Source organism: Suricata suricatta, chromosome 17, assembly GCF_006229205.1.
Source record: "Suricata suricatta isolate VVHF042 chromosome 17, meerkat_22Aug2017_6uvM2_HiC, whole genome shotgun sequence".
In the NCBI taxonomy this organism is placed as follows: domain Eukaryota; kingdom Metazoa; phylum Chordata; class Mammalia; order Carnivora; family Herpestidae; genus Suricata; species Suricata suricatta.
Genome location: NC_043716.1, coordinates 22086067 through 22108471, shown reverse-complemented (window position 1 = coordinate 22108471; position 22405 = coordinate 22086067). Strand labels below are relative to the sequence as shown.

At 44.4% G+C, this 22405-nt stretch overlaps 2 protein-coding genes and 1 long non-coding RNA gene across 4 annotated transcripts in view; 2 read left to right on the top strand and 1 right to left on the bottom strand.

Annotated features, from left to right (window-relative positions):
• The first annotated feature begins 701 nt into the window (after positions 1-701).
• On the top strand, positions 702-3344 carry CCL14 (C-C motif chemokine ligand 14). 2 transcript variants are annotated; one of them, XM_029926763.1, is made up of 3 exons: positions 702-806; positions 2596-2707; positions 3149-3344. In XM_029926763.1, the coding sequence occupies exons 1-3, from the start codon at positions 722-724 to the stop codon at positions 3234-3236; spliced, it is 285 nt and encodes a 94-aa protein (XP_029782623.1). In that variant the 5' UTR covers positions 702-721; the 3' UTR covers positions 3237-3344. The 2 variants fall into 2 exon arrangements, with proteins under 2 accessions (XP_029782623.1, XP_029782622.1); XM_029926762.1 differs by having other exon boundaries at positions 2593-2707.
• LOC115281433 overlaps positions 766-22405 on the bottom strand; it is a 45281-nt gene continuing 23641 nt past the window's right edge. Inside the window, exon 3 of the long non-coding RNA XR_003904304.1 lies at positions 766-843. This is a non-coding gene — a long non-coding RNA (uncharacterized LOC115281433). The remainder of the gene's footprint in view (positions 844-22405) is intronic.
• Positions 5878-11974, top strand: CCL16 (C-C motif chemokine ligand 16). The gene is made up of 3 exons (XM_029926761.1): positions 5878-6050; positions 10906-11026; positions 11659-11974. Exons 1-3 carry the CDS (start codon positions 5978-5980, stop codon positions 11792-11794), a joined length of 330 nt encoding a protein of 109 aa, XP_029782621.1. The 5' UTR covers positions 5878-5977; the 3' UTR covers positions 11795-11974.

Sequence of the window (22405 nt, the reverse complement as noted above, 5' to 3'; positions counted from 1 at the left end):
AAGCTTGGGCAAGTTACTTCTGCTCTCTGTGCCTTGGTTTTTCCTCAACTGCTTCTTTAAAGATTAAATGGGCTAATAATCATAAAATATTTGGGACAGTGGCTGCTGTGTATAGCTGTTATATAATGTTTTTTAAATTAAGTATCTACTGAGTATTATGGTCTTTCTTCACCCCAAGGTATGGTGAGAGGGTGACAATGAGTCTGGGAGCTGGAAGTTCTGCTTAAGTATTTAAGTGAGAAGTTCCTAGCCCAGAAGAGTGAGACTGGAGATGGGTGGCTCCTGGCCTCATCCTGATACCCCAAATCCCCTCTGATCTCCAGACAAACAGATCCTGAACCTCCTCACATGGGCACAGGCCAGATCCCAGCCTTGAGATCTTTGCTAAGCATGCAACAGTACCCCGGACCTTGTGTTGTGGCCTATACCAAAGGAAGGGCTTATATCAAAGGAGTTAAATTTATTCCCACCATGGATACAAGGCAATTTCCTCCCTGAAATCTTGGCTCTCCATGCTTTCCTCACTCCACCCTCAACATTGTTCAGGATATGAAATTGCTGAGGCATCGCTGCTTCCTACTTCCCTTTGTAATCTTAGTTCCCTTATTTTAAGAAACACTTTGCCTTGAAGGTCATTTCTCAACACCACCTCAGCCCAGTCACGTCAGAAACCCCAGCCAGGCCAGTTCTCCTCCTGTAGTAGCTCCCTCCACCCAAGAGGATGAAAGTCTCCATGGCTGCCATCTCCCTCTTCCTCCTTTTCTTCATCACCAGCACCCTGGGGTCCATGGCTGAATCTTCCTCACGTGAGTACAATACCTTGTCTTCTTTCCATCCTGGACCCTGTGGAGAAAGAAGCAGGAGTAGAGTTGCTAGGGAGACAAGGGGGAGGGGCTCTAGAAAGAGGTCTGGGGTCTTCTGAAACTGGTTTTGTCCTCACCCTCCCGGGACTAGTCCCCCTTCCTCCAAGGCCATGGAGTAAGCCTGCCTGTCCACTCCCTCAGCTCATCTCTCTTTTCCATTAAGAGTAGCCCACCCTATTTGGGGGACATTATCTCTAGGGAGACAGAGAAACCATTTTGTCTGCTTGCCCCCCTGAGATTGGGGCCACTGACTTCCAGGGTCAGCCCTACCCCACCAGTGTGGCCTTGCTGAGGTGTGGGCTGTGGGCGACCACAACAGTGGGGGTCCCACCTTGGCCACCCTTTTCCAGCTTATTTCTTAGGACTAGTTGCCTTTACACACAACCAAAGCCATGCCTCACCCTTCAATTTTACCTCAGCTCCTTCTCAGAAGCTGGGAGGGAACAGAGGGGGTTTGAGGGGGTTGAAATAAAGCTAGACTAAAGTTAACGGGAGTCTGGACAAGTTGACTTGCCTCTCTGAGAAGATGTGTGGAGCTCAGAAGAATAGGGTGGGAGTGGTGTCAGGGGCCAGTTGGACCTCTTATTCCATTCTTTGGAGAGGGAGGATGCTACCTGGAACAGTACTGGGTAAAAAGATCAAGTTGTTCCCTTCCCACCCAAGCATCTGGCTGCCTGCTACCCCCACAACCTCAGAGGCCATTACCAGCACACGGGCAGTCTGTCCAGGCTGGTCACATAACATGCCGCACCCAACACTCCACTCCATGACTACAGTGCCTACTTGTTTATCCAGGGCCCTCATTCTGAAATGCCCTTCCTGCTACTCCTGTAAGTGAAGCTTGATGAAATGTATTATTTCCACTGTCACCCCCTTGCACCTCCTATAAGAGCCATGAAATTTCAGAAATCAGAAAGTAACTAAAAAATTCACCTAATCCAATGATGTCTAACACTTTTTAGACCAGGGAACCTCTCTTCCAACAAAAGCTTACTTGGACACCTAATATGTAAAAGAGTCACACAAAAAAACGGGGGGGGGGGTGAATGGGATACTATCCCCAAAACTCTATTCCCAAATGCATCAGTACTTCTAAAATAGTCCCCAAAACCCCCAGGCTGCCAGAAACTCAGGGTAAAAACCACCAGTCCAGTCCAGCAGCCTCATTGACAGAGAAGGAAACAAAGAGGGAAATAAAGTTACCATGGACACACAGCCAGCAAAGGTCAGGGAGGCTGGGACCTGGGTGTCCTGACTCCTTTGGTGTCCTTGGGCCTGGGTGTTGGCTTCCTTCTTTGCAGGACAGGGGGGCACAGGCAGGATGAGGGGATTAGGAAGGGTTGGATCTGCCCTCCTAGCTGGCATGTGTCCCTGTCCCAATTGTCATTTCTTCCAAGTATCCCTCCTCTTTGGGACACCTGTGGAGTCTGCCCCACAGGGATAGTATGTATTCACTGAGAAGATTTGGGCTTTCTAATCTTCAATCCAGAGTTGAAGGTAATCAGCCAGTCTTTCTAGGAGAGGTTGAAGAACAGGAAGGAAGATGATTGCGGATACAGGAGGGAAAAAGGAGCCAGAGGACTGAGTCCTGCACAACCCTCCCTCCAAATTCTGTGGGGCCACCTCCTCCTCCCTTCCCTTTCCTACCCTCTGTAGTGCAGAAGCAGCCAGCAGCTCTGGCCTTTAGCAGAGAGCCCAGTGTCTGCTTCCCTCCCTGCTTTCTCCTCAGAAGGACCTTACCACCCAGCCGAGTGCTGCTTCCGCTACATTGACAAGGCAATCCCGCGCCATCGGATCGCAGATTATTATGAGACCAGCAGCCAGTGCTCCAAGCCCGGAGTCGTGTAGGTGGCACCCACACACTATATACTGGGGGCAGGAAGCCCGCAAGCCCTGGAGGGTAGGGAGGATCTGAAGTGGGGACTCCCAAGAGCACCTCTCAGGTGCAGTGATAGGTGGCAGTGGGGCAACCTGGGGGCTTTCTGGCCTGGCTGAACCTGCCGGGAACAAGGAGGAAGCTGACTTCATGCATGGGGAGGCTTCAGGGGAGGGGAAGGGAAGGCAGGAGTGCACTTCCAGGGGCAGGGAAACATGGAGGCTAGATGGATCCCGGGGCCCTGAGTGGCTGGAGAGCATGTCTCAGAGAGGAGACTGATCTTGAGCTGCCTCTGACAAAGGAAGGAGAAACAGCCTAGGTGGGTGAGGAATGTGTTTGGGAGGCTGACTGGCTTGCACTTCACTGCTGACTATCTCAGTCTGTAACCCTTCTCCCTTTCATTCCACAGCTTCATCACCAAAAAGAGCCAATCCATATGTGCCAACCCCAGTGACGCCTGGGTCCAGGACTACATCAAGGGCCTGAAAGAGAAATGAGCTGGCCATCTGAAGGAGAAGAGACCAAGGCCCCCCTCTCAGTCCCAATGCTTAGCCCCCACTGCCTCCTAGGAGCTGCCTTGCTTTGAATTAAAGACCTTGAATTCATGCCCTTCCTGTCCTCACTCATTTCTAACAAATCTACTCTTTGAAGTCCAGCCAGGTGGCACTCTCAGATTCAGGTTTTGCTCTGCAGAAATGTGGTAAACACTAGGTGCAAAAAACAGGTCAGGCCTATGATGGGGGTGGCGGGAAGCTGGGGCCACCTTTACACAATATTCATCATGATGATAACAGATACCATTGTCTTATCACTTTCTACCTTTCAAGCAGTCTGTTAAACTGTTTTCATGTATTATCTTATTTATATAAGCTACACAAGTGCAATGCTAAGAACTATCACCTGATTTTGCAGGCAAATCTTCATATAGTCTTCTTCATAACAGCCAAACTTCAAAGTCCTTTGTTCTGTGCTGCTCCCAAGGCCCTTGTTTCCAGATATCTGGGCTAAGACTGATTTTATCCAACCTTTCCCCCTCCACTTGCATACATCAGGTGGTACTATACTGTTATGCCCATTTTTGTATCCTCCCCAAGGCCTAACAGAAAGCCTGGCTCATACCACGTGCTCAGGAAATGGAAAGACTGATGGCTGGATAAATGGATGGATAGAAAAATACAGGAATCAAGGGGTGGCTATGCTCCATGAATAACACCCAGCTGCTCCCAAAGGCTCTCAGACCCATCTTCAGGGTTCAAGGAGGAGATCCTCATACTTGGAGTAAGAGCATGGCCAGTGTAGGTACAGTGGCCACCCTTCTCTGGCCACAGTCTTCCACAGACTAGTGCCAAAAGAAAGCTTATATGCTAACAGGCTTCCTCAGGTGTCCTCACCTCCAAAAACAACAGTCAAGGGGGTACCCAAATACATACATACTACCCTCCTAAAAAGCCATAGCTTCATCACCACTGACTGCCTTGAACACACCAGGACTAAATGCATTATATAGTTTTTCCCTATTCATGAGCAGTCATGCCAAACAGAAACCCCGTAATGACCTTCATCTGCCTTGCCTCAGTCTGCTCTCATTTACTGAAACACTCCCCACTATACCTCTAAAGCGCACAGTCCATCAACGGCAAAAATCCCCTATATTTTACATCTCTTCTCCAAATTCTACCTTCACCTCCCGGAATGGAGTCCTGAGGTGGTCCGAAGAGAGAAGACACAGAGGGGCAGGTCAGCCCTAGTCAAGGACCCCGGCCCAGAAGCTGGAACTTGGGAAAACAGAAGAGGTTGTCAGGTGCGTGGGGTTGGAGCGCTCTCTGTGGGCCATGGTTGGCTGAGGTGGCCGGTTGGATAAGCCCATATCGCAGTCACACAGGAGGGATGACCAACTAGATCTAAAACTGGTTCAGAATTCAATAGTCTCTCAGGTTTTGCGTCCCTCTCTCTCCCCAACTCACTTTCCCCCTTTCCCTCCCCATGGTCCTCCATTAGGTTTCTCCTGTTCCCTGTTAGACCTGAGTGAATACTGAAAACGAGCCAGGGTTGAAGGGGGAGAGAGAGGGTGAAGGGAGATGGTGGGAAGGGAGGAGGGCACTTGTGGGGAAGAGCACTGGGTGTTATATGGAAACCAATTTGATAATAAACTATTAAAAAATAATGAAATAAAACTGGCTCAGAGCCCAAGGTCCAAAGAGATAAAAGAACATCAGCAAATAAGCCAAAGACCTCAGCAATAAATGAGGACCCAAGGATCAGCACACTGGGTTTTTTTGCAGTAATATAATCTGTGATGTGAAAAGATGTGAGCTGAGTCATGTGTCCTTAAACTGGGAATGGGAGGCATCAGAGGCCTACACCCTATTCTCACTTCAGTCTGTCCTCTCTCTAATCCTGCTTTATGTTCACCCTCCCAAAGACCAATCACCTGAGGGAACTGGGGTGGTTCCACCCTCCGTCCCCCCTTTCCCCAAAATAGAGATGGTCGCAGGTAATGTGGTGAAATCACACAGATCTGGTTTGCAGAACTGTCTGCCTCCCATCTCTGTGACCTGGGAGAATTTTTTTTTTCCATAATATTTTATTGTCAAATTGTTTTCCATACAACACCCAGTGCTCTTCCCCTCAAGTGCCCTCCACCATCACCACCACCTGTCTTCCCCCCTCCCCCCTCCCCCCGACCTGGGAGAATTTAACCTAAGACTCAAGTGGCCTCATTTATAAAAGAGAATAATGATCTCCGCTGCACTGCGGTGAGGATTGGGTTAATCAGTGCACATACAAGGTGGCTGACACACAGCACATATGAACCACATGTTCCCTTTCTCTACTCCTCTCCCAGTGAATTTAAATTTTATTAATTCGGGGCACCTGGATGGCTCAATTAGTTGAGGATCTGACTTTGATTCAGGTCATGATCTCATGGTTCGTGAGTTCGAGCCCTCCCATCAGGCTCACTACTGTTAGTGCGATACTGTTAGTTGGGATTCTCTGCCCCCTCCTCTCTCTGCCTCTCCCCTGCTGGCACTCTCTCTCAAAAATAGATAAACATTAAAAGAGAAAACATTAATCCAACCCTGCGCCAGACCTCGCTCTGCCCTCCCTTTCGGCAAACACTGAGGGAGGCACCTCCTCTCTCTTCCACACACTCTAAAGTGGTCAGAGTCCAGAGAGCAGCTGTGAAGTCGCAGTGAGTGACAAGCCTCCCCTGACGCTGAAGGGTCCCCCCAAAAGGATGAAGGTCTCTGTGGCTGCCCTCTTTCTCCTCATCCTCATCTCCACCACTCCGGCTTTGTACGGCCAGTCAAGTGAGTCCACCTGTCCCTGTAGGGCTAGAATGAGAAAGGCAGACAGGGCAGCGGGCAGCGAGGTGACACCAAGAACCCTGTCAGGTCTCCGTCATCAGCCACGGGCCCTCTCCCCTCCTGAAGGCACACTCCTCAAACTTTCCCCTTTGCAAAGAGAGCTGGGCCGGTGTCCAGATTCCTTCTGGGGTCATCAGGCTGTTCCAGGAAGCTGGGTCAAGGTAATGTCAGGAATCCGAAAGAGAAGAATAGTGAATGATCATTTAAGAGGAGTCAAGGAAGCAATAGAAGAAATGAGAATAAACGTGAGCAATGAAAGGAGAGCAAGGCAGCTGGATAAGATAAGCTGCAGGTTTCCATATGTTTTTTAATTTCTTCTCTAATTGTCTGACTGGCCCATTCATTCTTTAGTAGGGTGGTTGTTAGCCTCCACATTTTTGGAGGTTTTCCAGACTTTTTTCTGTGATTAATTTCAAGTTTCATAGCATTGTGATCTGAAAGTGTGCATGGTATGATCTCAATTCTTTTGTATTTATGGAAGGCTGTTTTATGCCCCAGTATGTGATCTATCTTGGAGAATATGCCACGTGCACTCGAGAAGAAAGTGTATTCCCTAGCTTCAGGATGCAGAGTTCTAAATCTATCTATTAATTCCATCTGTTCCAAAGTGCCATTCAGGTCCATTGTTTCTTTAGTGATTTTCTGTCTGACTGATCTATCCATTGCTGTAAGTGGAGTATTAAAATCCCTTACAATAAGCACATTCTTATCAATAAGATTGTTTCTGTTTGTGATTAGTTGTTTTATGTATTTCGGTGCTTCCAAATTCAGTGCATAGATGTTTATAATTGTTAGCTCTTCCTGATGAAGAGACCCTGTAATTATTATATAATGTCCTTCTTCATCTTTTGTTACTGCCTTTACTTTAAAGTCCAGTTTGTTCGATATAAGTATTGCTACACCAGCTTTCTTTTGACTTCCAGTCACATGATAGATGTTTCTCCATCCCCTTACTTTCAATCTGTAGGTGTCTTCAGGTCTAAGATGAGTCTCTTGTATACAGCAAATAGATGGCTTTTGGCTTTTTATCCATTCTGCTACCCTGTGTCATTTGATTGGAGTGCTCAGTCCATTTACATTCAGTGTTATTGTTGAAAAATGCGGGTTTAGATTCATTGTGTTCCCTGTAGAGTTCATGTTTGTAGTGATATCTCGGGTACCTTATATTCCTTCCTACATTTCACTCATAGAGTTCCTCGTACGATTTCTTGTAGGACTGGTTCGGTGGTGATGAAGTCTCTCAATTTTTGTTTATTTGGGAACACCTTTATCTCTCCATCTATTTTGAATGACAGGCTTTCTGGATAAAGGATTCTTGGTTGTATATTTTTCTGTTCATCACATTGAAGATTTTCTGCCATTCCTTTCTGGCCTGCCAAATTTCAGTAGATAGATCTGTAACCACTCAGATATAACTTTGTATGTTAGGGTCCTTTTATCCCTAGCTGCTTTCAGAATTCTCTCTTTGTCTTTATATTTTGCCAGTTTCACTATGATATGTTGTGCCAAAGATCAAGTTATGTCTTAGGGGAGTTCTATGTGCTTCTTGAATTTCCATGTCTTTTTCCTTCCCCAGATTTGGGAAGTTCTTGGCTATAATTTGATCAAGCACCCCTTCAGGACCTTTTTTCTCTTTCTTCCTCTTCAGGAACTCCTATGATTTGGATATTGTTCCATTTGATTGTATCACTTAGGTCTCAAATTCCCCTTTCCTGCTCCTGTATCAATTTCTCTTTCTTTTTCTTGGCTTCCTCTTTTGCTATAACTGTGTCTTCCAATTCACCTACTCTCCTCTCTGCCTCTTCAATCTGTGCAGTGGCCACCTCCATTTTATTATGCATCTCATTTATAGCCTTTTTTAACTCATCACCGCTATTTTGAAGGTCCTAGTCTGCGTATCAATAGCTTCTCTGATGGTTTTTTCAAGCCTAGTGATTAATTTTATGACAATTGTTCTAAATTCTTATTCATTTATGTTGTTTATGTCCGTTTTGAGCAGTCCTGTGGCTGTGATTTCTTCCTGGAATTTCTTTAGAGGAGAGTTCTTTTGTTTTGTCATTTTGGCTAGCTTTCTGTCTCTTGTCAGTTTTAAAAGGTTGTTATGCACTGTGCACCTGTCAATAGTTCTCTATTAAAGGAGGCTCATTGACTGTCCAGGGCCTGTCATTTCAGGAAGTATTCTTTAACCCTCCTACACTGTTGGTGGGAATGTAAACTGGTACAGCAGCTCTCGAAAACAGTGTGGAGGTTCCTCAAAAAACTATCAGTAGAACTCCCCTATGACCCAGAAATACCACTGCTGGGGATCTACCCAAGGGATACAGAAGTGCTGATGCATAGGGGCACATGTACCTCAATGTTCATAGCGGCACTTCCAACAATAGCCAAATCATGGAAAGAGCCTATATGTCCATCAACAGATGAATGGATCAAGAAGATGTGGTATATATACATAATGGAATACTACATGGCCATGAGAAAGAATGAAATCTGGCCATTTGTAGCAAAGTGGATGGACCTCGAGGGTGTCATGCTAAGCGAAATAAGTCAGGCAGAGAAGGACAGATACCATATGTTTTCACTCATAGGTCTAACAGGAGAAACCTAACAAGGGACTATGGGAAGGGGAAGGGAAGGAAGAAAGTTAGGTAGAGGGAGAAAGGCAAATCATGAGAGACTCTTGAATACTGAAAACAAACTGAGGGCTGAAGAGGTAGAAGGAAAGGTGATGGGGTGATGGTCATGAAGGGGGGCATTTGTGGGGAAGAGCACTAGGTATTATATGGAAACCAACTTGGCAATAAACTATTAATAAAAAAAAAAGCTGCAGGTGCTCTGAGAGATCAGGACAAACGGTACTGGGGAGGGGGCTGAAATGATGTTTGGGACCAAGCCCAGTGATGGGTAGTCTGAACCTAGACACCTTTTCTTGTAGTGTCTGGCACAGATTTGTGAGACTCTCATGGCACCCAAAGGAAGGGCTAAAGGGATGCGCAGGTGTACAGTGCAGGATTTATGGCCTCCATCCCCATTCTCCAGACTGGGTCTAAATAAAAGCTACAGAAAAGAGAAAGGGGGTGAAAGGTTTTGGGAGCCACAGGATGCTTGGAACCTATGGAGACAAGGTTTGTTTTTCCCACTCTCTGTCCCTGCTTCAACCATCATGTATGAGGATCTGGCAACAAGAAAGAGACCAAGCCACTCATACTTTCCACATATCATCCTCCAGGTGCCCCAGCCCTTCTTTACTTCCTACGGCTACCCTTGGCATGTGGTCTGGCTGGACTCTGGTGTATAAACTCTCAGAAGAACAAGGGTCATGCGCACCACATAATCTCACCACATGCTCTCAAGATGCCCCCTGGACTTTGTCAACTTTGCTTTGAGAATCAGGGTTATGGACATAACTATGAGCAGAGTTGCATCAGTGGGTTGCAGGAGGTAACAATGCCCTTAGGGAAGGTCAAACAGACCACTCTGATGGGTTCAGTCTTCAAAAAAGAGAAAATGGCCCACCCAAAGCTTGGATCAGCCAAATGGGACTCTCAGGATATTCCAGTCTTGGCCACCAGCTGGAAGCAAGGGATCAGGCTCCAAAGGATCTGCACTCTGCAGTTTTAGGGACTGGAGGAGATCTCTGCCCACCCTCCTGTGTGATGTCCCAACTGACGAGTAGTCAGGGGAGCTCAAGGGAGACACAGTACTAACAACCAACCAAGGCCAACATTCTGACAGCATCAAAGAGAGAGGGGAAGTGGCATTTCCAGGCAAGAAGAATGGTCAACTACAACCATCTGCTCTTAATTATAACAAGCACTGACTGAGCCTTACTGTGTTTTGAATTAAAGGTTTTACCAGCATTTTCTCAACTAACTCTTACCATGATCCTTTTACCTTCATTTAATGGATAAGGAGACCTAGAGAGATTTTTTTTAATTTGCCCATGCTTCAATCATTTGGTCAAGATACTGATTCCAGATGTCCTACCCGAAGCCTAAATAGAACACTTTCCTTCTCACTCTAACTTCTCTGGTTCACTGCTTATCTCGCCCTCCTCCCTGACCTCAGCCCCTCTGATGCCACTAGGATAGAGTCCACAGCTCAGAAAGTGTGCTGGTCTCCCCTTTCCCTCTCCAATTCCATCTCCTCTTCTTTCTTCTCACATTGCACTGCAGCCATCTGTAATGGCCCAGCACTCCCCAGACACTCGGCCTCCCTTACCTTCATGCCTTCTCTCTTCCAGATCCTACAACCCTTTCTTCTGCCTCAATCCACTCATCCTTCAAGAAGCAAGCCATGCACCATATGCTGTGGGACTTCTTCCTCAGCCACCCAGGCTGGGGTAGATGCCCCTCATTCTGTTCTCCAAAGCACCTTGTGCCAAATTATCTTCTATCCCAGACCACATCCTTCTGTAGTATTATTCATTTCACTTTCCCTTTTCACTCTGACTAGACTGTGAGACACTCCAGAGTAATAATAGTGTTGTCTTCCTCAGAATTTTGCCCACTTAGAGCTCAGTACATGTTGGCCAAACCAAGGCCTTGCTCACCAACAAATGTGAATAACTGAGTCACTTGCATTTGCTGAAATTCAGTTCAGAGGCTGAACATTCTAGATGTATGTCCACCTCCCCTTCCTTTTTTCACAGTCTAGTACCTATCAAGCTATCATCAGTCCCTACTAACAGATGGCTTTGCCATCAGAAGCTTGGAATGCAATGGGTGGGAGATGAAGGTTAGCAACCATGGGCTCCCTCTATGCCTACTTGGTTCAGCTTTCAATGTGATTCCCTCAGAAATTCCTGAGTCGGTGAACCATTCTCCCACCTGCTGCCTGAAGTATCATGAGAAAGTACTGCCAAGGAAATTGGTGGTGGGATACAGAAAGGCCCTCAACTGTTACATGCCAGCTATCATGTAAGCATCACATACAGACATTTCTGTGGAGGGGGGAGAGGAACCCGGGACTAGAAGGAGATGCACAGAACCAAGAAGTCTCCATGCTAGAAGTAGGGGAGTCATGCTTAGGTGGTTGGGCTTTGAATCTCACAGGGCAGGCGTCAGTTGTTTGTTTTTTAAATATTTATTTATTTTTGAGAGAGAGAGAAAGAGGGGCAGAGAGTGGGAGGGACAGAGAGAGAGGGAGGCAGAGGATTGGAGTGGGCTCTGTGCTGATGCACCAACAGCAGCAAGCCCGATGTAGGGCTTGAACTCACGAACCACAAGGTTGCAGTTGGACACTTAACCTAGGAGCCCCAGGCCTGAGTTTAATTCTTGATCTTGTTACTTATAGTTGTGTGGCCCAATAAATGGCAGCCATAATCGTATCCAAGCCTGGGCATCTTGGCTGATCAGGGAACAGACTGAAACAGGGACAATGAGGTCTAGAAGCCAGAGAGAGTGGCCTACTGCAGGAACTCAGATGGGGGAGGCCTAGGGAGGCAGTAAAGAGTATGAGGTGAGCACCCCGGTGAGCTAGAAATGGGCAAGTGTGGACTGGACCCCTACCCTATTCCATTGCCACTGACAATCTAACTCTGCCTCCACAGCTTTGTCACCAAAAAGAACCGAGAGGTGTGCACCAACCCTAACAACAAATGGGTCCAAGAGTACATCAAGGATCCCAATCTACCTTTGCTGCCTCCCAGAAACTTGGCCCAGGTTAAAAGTATTAGAACAAAGTAAGGCCAATCCCAGCTCTGCAACTCTCAATGACCATCAGGCCTTGGTGGGAGTCCCGGTTCCAAAAGAAAAATGTAACCCTGTGAAAATGCAGGCAGCCATGTGCTCTGGATGACAGTCACATTCAGAGAAGCTGGTCCCTGATGCAAAAAGTAATTAAAAGTATTCCAAACATTTTCTCAATCTCTGGAGGAAATACCAAAGTCAAGGGAGGTGGGGACAAATGCATCCTCAATATACAGAAATACATATTTCACATCCTTCTCTTGGCTCTGCCTTTGAGGCCTCCCTTCCTACCTGCACACCAGCCATATGAAATAATTACGGTCAGCTTCTGACCTGCCACGTCTCTGGCCTCTTACTCATGAAATGCCTGACAGAACTCCTGACTCTTCCTGTCTATCCTTATTACTTTACTAGATTTCTTTTCCTTCTTTTCTCTTAAAACATTTTTTTAGCAACTAGAGTGGGAATATGCACACACTAATTTTTGTCCCTGTTGCAGAGGTTTTGCTAGATCCTCAACACAAAAGAGAAGTATAGATCTCAGTATCTCCAATTTACCCATGCTACAGCACCTGTCAGGGCTTCATTCCTTTTTAAGGCTGAATAGTGTTTCATCATATGTATGTACCAAATTTTGTGTGTCTATTCATCCATTTCTTTATGTTAGTCAGACTTAGCAGATCTTGGTTTCTGTTACTTGTGCCAAAAGCACTTTAACTTGTACAGTGGCCCATCAGTCACCAGTCAGGGCCTCAGAGGTAAGTAAAGGTCCAAAGCTCTGACCCATAGGATTCCTGCCTTTGTCTCTCTGCGGGGGGCAGTGGCACATGTTTTAGAACCTCTTGGCCTAGAGATTCCTACTCCTTGATTCAGGAATTTCTCTCCACCCTCCTTGCTATCAGAGCTGAGATGTTATAGCTGAACATGATCAAATTTCTCTCTCTAGTAGCTCACAGCCCAGGGACAGCAAAAGTACTAACAAATTCAATGTAGTCAGGCCTAGATCTTTGCTTTAGAGGTCAGAGTGAACATGGGGGGATGGCAAGGCTTGGATTGACACAGGACCCAGAACAAATTCAACATGTACACCCATAGCAGCAGGAAGTTTCAAAGTCCTTGGCCAGAACCAGGGTCGAAAATCAGGGAACCAGAGTTCACAAGCCTAAAGGATAGGATAGGGCTGAAAACAGGAAGCACAGGCCAGGGCCAGGATCTTGGCAAGCCAGAAAAGAAATGTTGTTTGTTGTTTCTCTCTCTCTCTCTCTCTCTCTCTCTCTCTCTCTCTCTCTCTTTTGATCCATCAAGGTTCAGAGTTGAGATATCAATCTGAAAACCTAATTGAAAGATCTATATATAAAGTCAAATTCCCATGCCAGCATACAATATAAAGCTTCCCAGAAACTCCTAACAATTCATAACTGTACACACTTTCCTTAGGTATATTCAATTGCTTTGAAAGAGGGATATTCCTCATCTTTTCAAGGTAGGGAGATGCCTGGCTTTAAACACATACACATACAATACACATACACATAAAGGACCTCCTCATCGGGACACACAAGGGTCTTTCAGCCCTGATCATCCTAAAGCAAAGACCTCACACACATAAACCTACACCTAACCAGCTTACTTGACCATCAGCCTTATGGGATGTGGGTGATCAATTGGGAGGGGTGGAAAATAAGACCTAGAGCAGTGGATGATTTTCACTGCTATGTCAGAGAAAGACCTTCTGCTCAGAACAGGGGAAGACCACACACAGCAACATGGGGGAACCAGTGGGTAGGACAGAAAGGCAAGACATGGGGAAGCAATTCTGGGTAGTACAAAGAGAATTTTATGTGGAGATAAGAGATCTGGCCACATGTCCTCTCTCTGTAAAGCCATTTACTTCACCATGAGCATTTGAACCAGATGACCAGACGTCCTGAAGCTATATTTGGCAGGCCTGTAAGAAATGGTGTTTGGCCTGGCTCCAGCTGTGTGTTGTAATTTGCCATAATCTCTGAACCTCTGCCACTGTGCAATCACACAAACATTTTCTGGGGCAAGATGGCACCCACCCCCCACCCCCATGCTCAGTGAGACTCTCCCCCAGAGAGTCAGTGCAGGTCCAAGCCCTGGGGGGTCTCTGAATGTGGGGTTTTGAAACACAACTCCATCTCAAATAAAACTCTGGAGGGAGGGGGTCGTCTGGCAGGTGTACATTTCGGGTAGGCAAGAAGTCTGAGGCCTGAGACAAAGAAGGGGTGCTTGATCAAAGGTGGGTGAGAAAGCAAAGTTCCTGCACCAGAGACTAGGGAGCTGAGTGAAGCCATTTCCACCTCTCTCACGCCAGCACATGCACACACACACAGAGATCCATCTACTAGTTGGCAAAGCAGCGCCATCTAATGTAATGAGAATGGAGTCAATGGAGTAATGAGAGTGGAGAATGTAAGCCAGTGTAACGGGCTTACAGTGTAAACCCATTCCTATCCACCTGCTTAGTGTACGTACTCTAGAAGTCTTCATAGTTTCAGTTCTAGGGGAAACTGGATGTAACTTCAGGTTTCATTCTGTTAGCTGGTTCATTTATTTGTCTGCTGTTTTTGCTTAAATTGTTTTCTTTTTTCTTTCTTGGATACAGAAAGAGAAAACTTTATTTTTATTTTATTATTTTATTTTTTATTCTGTTTCATTTCATTTATTTTATTTTATTCTATAAATTTTTTTAACTTTTAAGTTCTTTCTTACCTTTTTTGTTTCCATTCCCTTTTTTCTCTATTTTATCAAGCTTCTTTCAAGAAGCAGACCCAAACACACCTAGGTTCTATCTTTGATTTTTTGTTTTGTTTTTTATTTTTTTAATTTTAATTTTTTATTTTATTAATTTTTTTCTTCCTCAAAAATGACAAAATCAAGGAATTCACCCCCAAAAAAGAACAGGAAGACAGCCAGGGATTTAATCAAGATAGATATAAGCAAGATGTCTGAACTAGAATTTAGAACCACAATAATAAGAATACTAGCTGGATAGAGAATCTATTCCTGTCTAGATAACAGGAGTAAAATCTAGTCAGGCCAAAATTAAAAGTGCTATAACAGAGAGGTAATTTTGAATGGATGCCATGATGGCAAGGATGGATGAAACAGAGCAGCTAATCAGTGATAGAGAAGATAAAATTATGGAGAATAATAAGCAGGAAAAAAGAGAAAAACAAAGGCAAAAAATCACAATACAAGACTTAGAGAACCTGGTGACTTATTAAAAATGAATAACATCCAAATCATAGGAGTCCCAGAAGTTGAAGATATATGAAGGCTTATGTGAGCAAATTATAGTGGTAAACTTTCCTAATCTGGGGAAGAACATAGACATCAAAACTTAAGAAGCACAGAGAACTTCCACTAGACTCAACAAAAACTGACTATCAACAAGGCATATCATAGTCAATTCACAAAATACACAGACCAGAAAAGAATTATGAAAGCAGAAAAGGGAAAAAGTCCTTAACCTATAAGTGAAGACAGATCAAGTTCACAGCAGACCTATCCACAGAAATTTGGCAGGCCAGAAAGGAGTGGCAGGATATATTCAACATACTGAATCAGGAAAATATGCAGCCAAGAATTCTTTATCCAGCAAGGCTGTCATTCAAAATAGGAGAGATAAAGAGTTTCCCAGACAAACAAAACCAAAGGGGTCCATGACCACTAAAGAGCCCTGCAAGAAATGTTAAGGAGAATTCTTTGAGTGGAGAAAACAAAACAAAACAAAACAAAAAAGATGAAAAGCAACATAGCAGGTTCTTTGAAATTGATAAATCCATATCCAGATTAACCAAAAAGAAAAAGGACCTGAATAAATAAAATCATGAATGAAAGAGAGATTACAACCAACATCACAGAAATACAAATAATAAGAGACTATTATGAGCAATTATATGCCACAAGAATGGGCAATGTGAAAGAAATGGAAAAATTCCTAGAAACATATAAACTACCAAACTGAAAAAGGACGAAATAAAAAATTTGACCAGACTCATAACTAGTAAAGAAATTGAATCAAAATCAAAACTCTCTCAACTAACAAGAATCCAGGAACAGATGGCTTTCAGGGGAAATTCTACCAAACATTTAAAGAAGAATTAATACCTATTCTTTTGAAGGTATTCCAAAAAATAGAAATGGAAGGAAAACTTCCAAAGTTATTCTATGAGACAAGCATTACCTTGATTGCAAAACCAGACAGAGATCCCACTAAAAAGGAGAAATGCAGACCAATTTCCCTGATGAACATGGAGGTAAAAATTCTCAACAAGATACTAGCAAACCAGAACCAAAAATACACTTAAAGAATTATTCACCACAATCAAGTGGGATTTATTCCTGGGATGCAGGGCTGGTTCTATATCCACAAATCAATGTGATACATTAATAAAAGAAAGGATAAGAACCACACGATCCTCTCAATAGATGCAGAAAAAGCATTTGACAAAATACAGTATCTTTTCTTGATAAAAACCCATAAGAAAGTATGGATTAAAAAAACATATCTCAAGAATATAAAGGCAATATATGAAAGGCCCATGGCTAATATCATATTTAACGGGGAAAAAACAAAGGGACCCTAAAATCAGGACATGACAGGGATGTCCACTTTTATTACTGTTGTTCAACATAGTATTGGAAGTCTTAGCCTCAGCAGTCAGACAACAAAAAGAAATAAAAGGCATCCAAATTGGCATGGAGGAAGTCAAACTTTCATTCTTCACAGATGACATGATACTCTATGTGGAAAATGCAAAAGACTTCACCAAAAAACTGCTAGAACTGATACATGAATTCAGCAAAGTCACAGGATATAAAATCAATGCACAGAAATCAGTTGCATTGCTATATACCAATAATGAAGCAGCAAAAAGAGAAATCAAGGAACCAAGGCCATTTACAATTACACTGAAAATCATAAAATACCTAGGAATAAACCAAACCTAGGAGGTGAAAAATCTATACACTGAAAACTATAGAAAGCTGATGGAATAAATTGAAGAAGACACACCAAAAAAATGGAAAGAAAACATTCCATGTTCATGGATTGGAAAAAGAAATATTGTTAAAATGTTAATCCTACCCGAAACAATCTACATACTCAATGCAATCCCGATCAAAGTAACACCAGCATTCTTCACAGAACAAACAATTTTAAATTTTGCATGGAACCAGAAAAGACCCCAAATAGCCAAAGCAATGTTGAAAAAGAAAACCAAGCCTGGAGGCATCATAATTCCAGACTTGAAGCTGCATTATAAAGCTATAATCATCAAGACAGTACAGTACTGGCACACACACACACACACAAAAAGACATATAGATCAATAGAACAGAATAGAGAACACAGAAATGGACCTACAAATCTATATCCAACTAATCTTTGACAAAACAGTAGACAATATCCAGTTGAAAAAAACAGTCTCTTCAGCAAATGGTGTTAGGAAAACTGGACAGCAACATGCAGAAGATGGGCAGTGGGCTCCAGGGCACTCAGACATTTAGAGGTAGAACAGAGCAGGAGCCTCACATAAAGGGGAGGAAGGAGTAGCCAGTAAGATAGTAGGACATTCAGGAGAGCGTGGTCATCTGGCAGCCAAGAGAAGAAAATAACTAAAGAGGGAGTAGTCAAACATGATGAGTGCTGCCAAGAGATAAGAGAAGAATAGAAAGGGGTGCCTGGGTGGCTCAGGTCAGGATCTCACAGTTTGTGGGTTCAAGCCCCACATCAGGCTCTGTGCTGACAGTTCATAGACTGCTTTGGATTCTGTGTCTCCCTCTCTCTCTGACCCTCCCCGGCTCATGCTCTGTTTCTCTCTGTCTCAATAATAAATTTTTAAAAAACATTTAAAAAAAGAATAGAGAGATGGCCATTGGGTTGGACCCAGGTGACCTGGAAGAGTAGTGACAGAAGCCCTACCAAAGGGGGTGAGAGAATGGGGCTGTAGAAGTAGGGACCAGGATCCGCCAAAGGGAACTCTTCTAAGAGCTTTTTTGTGAAGGGAAACCAAATTCAGGGTTGGAGCCAGAGGTAGGTATGGGCTCAAGGGAAGATTTTTTTTTTTAATGTGAGAATTTAGAGTGTGTCTGTGTGTTGATGTGCGAAGTATTCAACCGCTCTGAGCTCCAGTTTTGTGCTGTAAAACCAAGACTGAAACACCCACAATGTCAGGTTATTATGAGAATCACACCACTTAACATACACGAAGTGTTCAGTCCCATGTCTGGCTCATAGCAAAGTCAGCACTTAGGGCTCCCCTGCCAAAGAAAGAATGCTTGAGTCCAGAAGGTTCTCACTGGTAAAGGAAAGATGACGATTCTCAGTTCCCACACTGTCCCTTATGGCAGAGGAAGAGCTGGTGGAAAAGGAACCATGACGTGAAGGGCAGGACCAAGAAGTGGTTTGTGAGGACAGCTGCTTTCACCCTAAACACATACTCAGAGCTTCCCTTTCTCTCTCCTTCATGTTCTTTCCAGAAAAAGAGCCTTCTCCCCATAGGCTCTAGAACATGGGGTTTCTCATCTGAACTGCAGAATACAGATGATTTGAGGGACTATTTTCTCAATTCTCCCAAGGATGATGCATAACCAGCGTCATTCTAGATGCAAAAGAGAGAAGCTGTTCCATTACATCCAATGCATATCTGGAGGCACGGGCCACCACTTTTTAAAAAAAATTTTTAATGCTTTTATTTATTATTGAGAGACAGAGCATGAGCATGGGAGGGGCAGAGAGAAGGACAGACACAGAATCTGAAGGAGGCTCCAGGGTCTGAGCTGTCAGCAAAGAGCCCAGAGCAGGACTCAAACTCACAAACTGCGAGATTACGACCTGAGCGGAGGTCAGATGCTTATACGACTGAGCCACCCAGGCGCCCCAGCCACTAAATGTCTATTCATGAAAATTCACACAGAGGCCTGGACTGGCTGGGCAGAAGTGTGTTCAGAAGTCAATGTGATGAGCTCTTCTGGCTGTGAGTCAGGACAGCAAGAGCCACCATAGAGATGGCATTTTAAGCTGGGTCCTGGCTGTAAGGGTTTGCAGCCACTGCGAAGCAATCTAGCCTGACTTGGTGTTAGGAAAATTAGTGGACAGCGCCACCCAGTGGTTGAGAACCACAATGACTATGTGATTTCCTTAAAGAGCTCACACGTGCGGTTGTATCTAAGAAGCAAGATCACCTCGTGCATAATGTACAAACCCAGCTGCTGAGATGGCTTCTCCTGATGCCCACACCTTCCCACCTCCCTGATTTCTCCCCTTTTCCAGAAAACTGAAGCTTTCAGTCCACACCAAGGCAGAACAGATAAAGATCCTACTGTAATAGACCTTACATGTTAGTGAGGAGAAAACCCACACACAAATATACACAATATCAGGCAGTGATAAGTTCTACGAAGAACAAAGCAGAGTAAAGGGAACAGTGAGGAATTCTGTTGTACCATTTGATAGAACCCACCAAGAGCAATTTAACTTCTTAAACTTGTCACATTGGGTTCCCCTTCCAACCCAAAGAACTGTGCACCAAACACATCCAATAAGCTGATCATTCTACAAAGAAAAGCTAGAAACTTCAGACAACATTTTTAAATACAGTGAAGAGCACAAGAGACCATACACAAGGAGGCAGGTTTTGGAGGGGCATTAAAAGTTGGAGTCAGCAACATGCATGGAGTGAGTTCCTAATTTTTGTGGTTTGGGTTTGAGGTCAAGTGTAATTGCTCATCCTGAAAACCTTTTCAGGGAAACCAAAGACTAAGCCATTGACTCCAGGTCAGGCTCAAATATCAAAGATCCTATAATTTGTTAGGCAGACTTATACACAGAGTCAGAAGTGACCTATGGTTACCTTCCCCTGATTAAAATACTAAAATCTCTGCCCAAGGAAGAGCATAAGCCTCATTTACATAACATGCAATGGATGTATAGACAGGCTTCCTTAAGGCACGTACCCTACCTCTACATGTAATGATGAGTGTTCATTCCTAAAACAAAAGAGCCCTAAATCAAAGGAACCTTAAATTGCTTGGAAAGTCACAGCTTTGGAAGTTACTCCTCTGATATCCTGATTTGCCACAAATAAAGTTTACTTTGTGCAACAACTCCACCTGGTATAGTTTCCATCTGTGGCTCACTAAGGAGTGAATGCACATGAGTTTGGTTACAGTAGTGTTGTGGGAAATAAAGGGTCAGGGCAGTAGAGAGAGGTGTGCCCTACTCCATATTCATACCTCACAGTAAATGTGGACAGTTTTGCTGGCCACCATATGGTGTTAATGGGATTGTCTGTCTTCCAGAACATCTCCCACACCCAACCATAAAGATTTGGCTAAGAGGTGAGTACATAACTCACAGAGGGCCAGACCAAGTCCCTACCTAATATTGGTAATGAACTCTTAAAGAAAGAAGCACACTTCTTAGTGGGGTTGGCTGAGCTAAGACGATGAAAAGCTTGAACAACCTAGGCTTTGCTCCTTTCTCCCTCCTCTGCAAAAGGAAGCACTCCAGGAGAAGAAGACTGGGTGACACACAGAAGAAACAGAGTTGAAACGTGGAATGCAAGAAACCCTTGACGACATTGTTTCAGCTTCTGGATCAAGCCAGACCGAACACCTTCATGCTTCCAGTTACATGAAGCATTAAGTCTCCTTTTTGATTAAGCTCATATGAATTGGATTTCTTCCTCTCTCAATCAAAAATCAATAAGCCTTTCCACCGATGCCCATGTGAAAGTAACAGTATCCTCAAGAAAGAGAAGGAGGACAAGAATCACAGCCCTGACCAGCAGCAAAATGATTGACGACCCTTCATATTGCTGAAAGGACAGAGGTGTGGCCACAAACCACTTTTCCCAAATATATATGGGAAGGTTAACTCAGAGAAAAGGCTGAGTTGGGATTGACAAGCCCGAGTCATTTGCTCAGGCAAATAGTGAGCTAGGTTACAGTGTCATCATGTAATCTAGGCTACAGTGGGATTGCCTGGGAGAATTCCCAGCATCAAGGAACTTGTGCTCATGATGAGGACCCCTTCCACCCATCCTTCACCAGGGTCATATCAACCTGTCATGTGCCAGTCGTCCATCTATTGGTGCTTCAACTTTGGGGCCAAGCATTTGGTTTTCAAACTCAAGCAAGTTTAGAAGCTAATACATTTGCTGTATTATTCATTCATACCATCCTGAGAGAAGGAAAGTTTAAAAAAAAATAGGTAAGACTAAGTATGGATTGTGGGGCACTGCCTGGAGAGGTCAGGCTTGAATTGGACACTCGAACGCAGAAGCCTGGAAGCAGAGAGTTTGGGAGAGGAGAGGTATCCACACCTGCCACAGTCCAGTTCTCCCCCCACCCTCTGCAGACAAGCCCCTCCATCCCCAGTGTCACCTGGGAGGTACCAGCAGGGTATGTCCCACTGGTAAGTGCAGTCCAGAAATAGTTGTCTGCTGCTCTAGGACCCTCAGAAACTCCCTGATGCCCCCAGAAGGCCATCCAACCTGTCAAGTACCCTCTGGCTAGGTCCTTCTAGTGAGAGAGACCTCCCAAGTGAAATCCTATTCTCCAATCCAGCAGGACTGCTTTGCCTACTAGTCCAGTTGGCAATTTCCATGTCCTTTCCAAGTGATTCATGTTCACCCTGCTTTGAACTGAGCTAAGAACCAAAGGGACTCCTGTCTTTGGGTATCCTTGTACATAACCAAGACTCCAGGTCTAGGTCCCCAGCCCTTGGAAGAAATGATTAAATCTGGTTTAACCCCAATACCACAGCATTGTGAAAGTCCAGAGCCCCTCCCAAGAGTTCCTCCAGTTCCATTTCTCCAACATCCTTGACCAATCAGGAGTCCCACACAAACCCCACAGCAGAGCTCACCTTGCTAGAGCTCCTCCTGGTAAACCTGCCCCTTGTTAGATAGCCCCAGGAAAGAAGGCAGAGCCAATGAATGCCTTCTCAGAAGGAGAAAGGTATAGTGCATCCAGGTAGAGAAACTGGAAACCATGCCCTGTCCCTTTCACCCCCAGAGGAGTGAGAAAAGGAGCAGAGGACAGGGCTCAGGTCAAACAAGCAGCATGTTTTGAAGTTATCTCTTCAGCACAGAGACTGGAAGAGAAACCTGAAGTCAGAGAAGTTTGAATTCAGCTTTAGAAATTGTGGTGTAGCCCATGCCATGGAATATTACACAGCAATGTAAAAAAGCAAACCACCAGTAAACACAATGTGTGTGAATTGCACAGACATGATTTGGAGCAAAAATAAGAGGACATACTATATGTATTCTTTTATACAAAATTCAGGGACAGTCAGGACAGTCTTAGTGGTCAGATAGTGAATATTCACAAGAGAACATGAAGGAAACTTCTGGGGAGCTAAACATGTTCTTTATCTGCATCTGGGTGATAGCTTTGTGATTATATACATGTTTGTTAAAAACCCATCAAGCATCAACAAGATACTAGCAAATCGAATTCAACAGCATATAAAAAGAATTATCCATCATGATCAAGTGGGATTCATTCCTGAGTGACAGGGCTGGTTCAATATTCACAAATCCATCAATGTGATCCATCACATTAACAAAA